The sequence below is a fragment of the Salmo salar genome, chromosome 20 (genome assembly GCF_965601325.2).
Source record: "Salmo salar chromosome 20, fSalSal1, whole genome shotgun sequence".
Taxonomy (NCBI): Eukaryota; Metazoa; Chordata; class Actinopteri; order Salmoniformes; family Salmonidae; genus Salmo; species Salmo salar.
The window spans coordinates 50,587,342-50,591,338 of record NC_138310.1 but is presented as its reverse complement, the minus strand read 5'-3'; the positions used below and the strand labels follow the sequence as shown (position 1 = coordinate 50,591,338).

The following is a 3,997-nucleotide window of genomic DNA, read 5'->3' as shown; positions in this document are numbered from 1 at the left end:
TCCATCCCAACTTTTCAATATAATGACCGATCGCTATTGTCTGGGATTATTCAGCAGGGTCCTAGCACCAGAATGCCAGAACAAAGCCAAATAATAAACACACAAAACCGAATTTCTGTTCCCTTCTGTGTATGTGTGTGTCCAAATAAAATATCATTTTTGTATCATGTTCTCATTTTGTGCAGAGATACATTTTTGTTCAATTTTCATCATAAACATTTTATCCTACTATTTTTCCTCTTAGAAAGCATTGGCCTAAATAATTATACAAGTATTTATCTGTTAACGTCACTTTTTCTAAGATAATAAATAATATCACTTTATTGCATGACAGTGATGGTATAAGGTGCCTCTAAGTATAACAAGTCAGTGAGACAGTGATATCCAAAAGTTTTATTTTGAACCAAACAGGTAAAAATATATTAAGATAGAAACCGGGATTCATATCCCATGGAATGTAAACAATACACTTAAATTATATAGAAACCAACATAATATAAAACCGACACTATCATTTTTGCTTTGAAAAACAAAATAAATACGTTTTAATTTAACAAATGCAAAGCCTTGTTTGTTTTTCCAACACAGTTAAGGCTAAAGAAAAGCTCAGTCCTTTCTTGCTGAAGATGGGCCACAAAGACAAGTTCATTGTAAGATAAAATACACATAGTAATTCATGCCACTTTGTCTAATAACAGCTGGTGTGCAAAGAGACCAAGATGTTGATGTAACCCATATTGCTCATACATTGTGGCAACATTGTTTTCCTATGTTATTACCTCACGTACCCCGAGGAAGGCACAGTGATGCCGAAACGTTGGTAAATACCCATTCAAATTGCTCGGAGTTTATATATGGAATGTGCGACTTCATTTTGATAGTTTGTAGTTTATTCGCCGTTAGTCAGCAACCTCCACACAAACAAAAAATGTTGTGTGTGCGCCAGCTCATGTTTTTTAAATTACCTCACGTAACACCACAAATCATGTTTTAATATTATAAAAACAGTCAAAAAATTGTGTATGAGAATCCTGTCTCACTGAGTAAGCAAAACTGGATGAATGTTTCAGTTTTCTTTTAAACTTGAACTTGAATGGTGAAAACGCTGAACCCAAACTAAACGCTGAAATGCACTTGTTGTGTTAGATCACATAAAATACCTCCTGTAGCATCTTGCTATGACCGGTGAGGGCAATAAGTCTATTTACTGATTGAACAAGATAACTTGTAACACAAGTATTGCCTTCACTGGCATAACGCGATGGTGGTGGACATGGCTCTGGCAGTGTCTACACTCAAGCAATTCAAAGTTCTAAAGCTACGTGAGCTCAAACACAAAGCGAAGAGTAAAGCATGTTCTTCTGCATCACATACAAATGCACAACACAATTATAAACAAACTCTGTAAAACATACAAAATAAATACATCTAAAAAAAAAAGCCCTATAGTTAGACTACCTGATAATACTGTCAATTAGTTGCCTTTACTAAAGGCTATATTTTGTTTACAGTAGGCCTAGCTACATTTTTGGATACATTTCAACATTTACTCTGCCTACAAGACAAGATACTATGTTCAGCTTTGGTTACACTCTAAAGGGCAAGGCTATAAGGAGAACCATTGAAGTTGTAAAAAGCACACGTGTGCACAGTAGGTTTGTCCTTCTACCAAGCCCAAAAGTATCATTACTGACATATTTTTTCGAAATGGGTACAAAACAATTCCCCAACATAACTCTCTCAGCAAAGACACCACGGATACTGTAAAGATAGTTTAGGCACCCATAGTAGCTAAAACGAGTATACAACAGTATACATTGACGTTATGAAATAAAAAAATAAAAAATGTCGTCTAGCTTTACAACACTGAGCAGAATTCCTCTGTTTAGATGAGAATGCAATGTCCAGTTAAAGTTTAGTCATCTGAGACAGAGAGGCGGCTAAAGATAGGGAGACGCCTGCCCTCAAGGCCAGGGGACTCACAACCACTCAGGCTACTGGAGCTGGTATAGCCTTCCTGGTCGGAAAGAGAGTCAGGTGAAGCACACCGCTGCGTGGCAGGCAGGCCGGTGAATGAGAAGGCATTGCGGTGAGAGTTATGTGCAGCAGACTTTTGCGCACAGACAGTTTGGCACTTAGAGTCAGTGATGGCGTAAAAGTGAGGGTTGTTATTAATCTGATCGTTTCCGAAGTCAGATGAGAACGGGTAGTTGTGCTTTAGTGTAGCAGGTTCTAGAAACAATGGGGACTGCAGTTCTGGGCTACCTGTGGAGGGCGGGGATGATACTGAGGAAGCCCTGGAGAACAGCATGGTCTCTGGAACGGGTTGGAATCCGGTCAGCGCTTGGGGAGAGGAGAAGCCAGCGAAACTAATGCTGTGACGCAGCAGCTGTGGGCGTTCTCTCATCTTCTGTCGCTGAGGTGGCGCTCCGCCATCGGGCCCGAGCTGCTCGTCCGCATTATGGATGAAGTGACAGCGGGCGCCATAGGGGCAGAAGCCAATGGTGTGGAACGTGCGGCAAGGTTCGGTTTTGTACTTCGGGTGCCTGCTCAAGTCACGCTGCTCATCCGTGCCGTGGGCAAACTGACACTTGGCTCCGTATTTGCATGTGCCACTCTCCTCGTAAGTGCGGCACATTTCGGTTTTGTACCGGGTGGAGATTGGAGGGGAAGGGGCGAGTGACTTTGGAGATGACAGGCAGCTGGTGCTGATACTTAGGCCGGGTGGGGGCATCAGAGGAGGGGTGGTGGGGAGCTGCTGCTCGCTGTACCCGAGGCTGCCAACATGGCCCTCTATCATGCTGACCGAACGGTCCACACGGAATGGGATGAGGTTGAGAGAGGAGCGGGGCAACTGTTGCTGGTGTTTCAGGCTCCACTGCTGGTTAGCAGTGTTAGTAAGGGCCCAGCAGGCTGGCTCGCCGATTGGGTCCACACTGCCGCTGTTGAACTTTGAGTTGGGCAGGGTAACCGGGCATAGTGAGTGTCTGCGCTGAAATCCCACGACGCGCTGCATCTGCGTGGTGGCTGGTGCGCCATCTGGCATGTCCAGACCACGGAAATTCTATCACACAAGAGAAGAATAAAGTCACATTCCAAGGCCGGGGATTCAAGCCATGGTCAAGCTAATACAATGTAAATATATGCTGAACCAAATAAACAGTAAACAGCAAGCAAACACAATAGCCCATGTCAAGTTCCAAAAGTTGGCTATAGTGCGCTTGGTTTGACATGGAATGAATGACAGATGGAAACCGTTACGCAAGGGAATCAGAAAGTTTGAAGCCTTTTCTTTTTAGCCAAAACGTTGATAAAAAAGTCACACATACAACTCCAAGGTACAATTATTAAATGCTATATTTGATAGTGTATTATTTACCATTTTAAATAAAAACGTATAACTTTCAGACATGTGCTATATAGCCTGATGTATTAATAAAGACTTCAAAACATCTTACCTTGCAGAACTCATCCTCCAGTTCCAAAAACGGCGTTAGGAAGTCGGATGGCATTGTACTGATGCCTCAGTCAGGTTATCCCACTTCACAGTAGAGTGTGTTCTGTGTTGGTGCAGGAAGACTCTCTAATCAAGCGCTTCTGAAGTTTCTCAGCCATCTGTTGGAATCCCAATAAATAGTTGAGAAGCCTAGCTCCACCCACATGTTGGTGACAAGGCGTGTCTTGCGTGGAGGGGATGCCTCTTGAGTTGTAGCAGTAGGCTTCTCCCCCCATTCACGTTGATATGCTGGGTCCATGCTGAAACAAATATGTGGAAGTTGATATACAACACTTTAACATACAGGCCTCCTATAGGCTATACTTCATAGTTTAAACATACATCCAAACAGCCACATATTTACACTAGGCGTCTGTTAGTGGGGTTAGTTGTTGGTCTAAATATTTGTCCAAATAAATTGACTGTGTATGCCATTTATGAATTCATTATATGCCTCTCTCTGGTGGTTGTAAGTCATGGGAAAGTGAAGCTTCAATATAA

The 3,997-nt window shown here is 42.5% G+C and overlaps 1 protein-coding gene across 1 annotated transcript; it reads right to left on the bottom strand.

Annotated features, from left to right (window-relative positions):
• Positions 1 to 373: 373 nt before the first annotated feature.
• On the bottom strand, positions 374 to 3,615 carry LOC106580729 (mRNA decay activator protein ZFP36L1). The gene is made up of 2 exons (XM_014162073.3): positions 3,459 to 3,615; positions 374 to 3,064 (listed from the first exon to the last, which is right to left on the bottom strand). Exons 1-2 carry the CDS (start codon positions 3,510 to 3,512, stop codon positions 1,916 to 1,918), a joined length of 1,203 nt encoding a protein of 400 aa, XP_014017548.1. The 5' UTR covers positions 3,513 to 3,615; the 3' UTR covers positions 374 to 1,915.
• Positions 3,616 to 3,997: the final 382 nt, after the last annotated feature.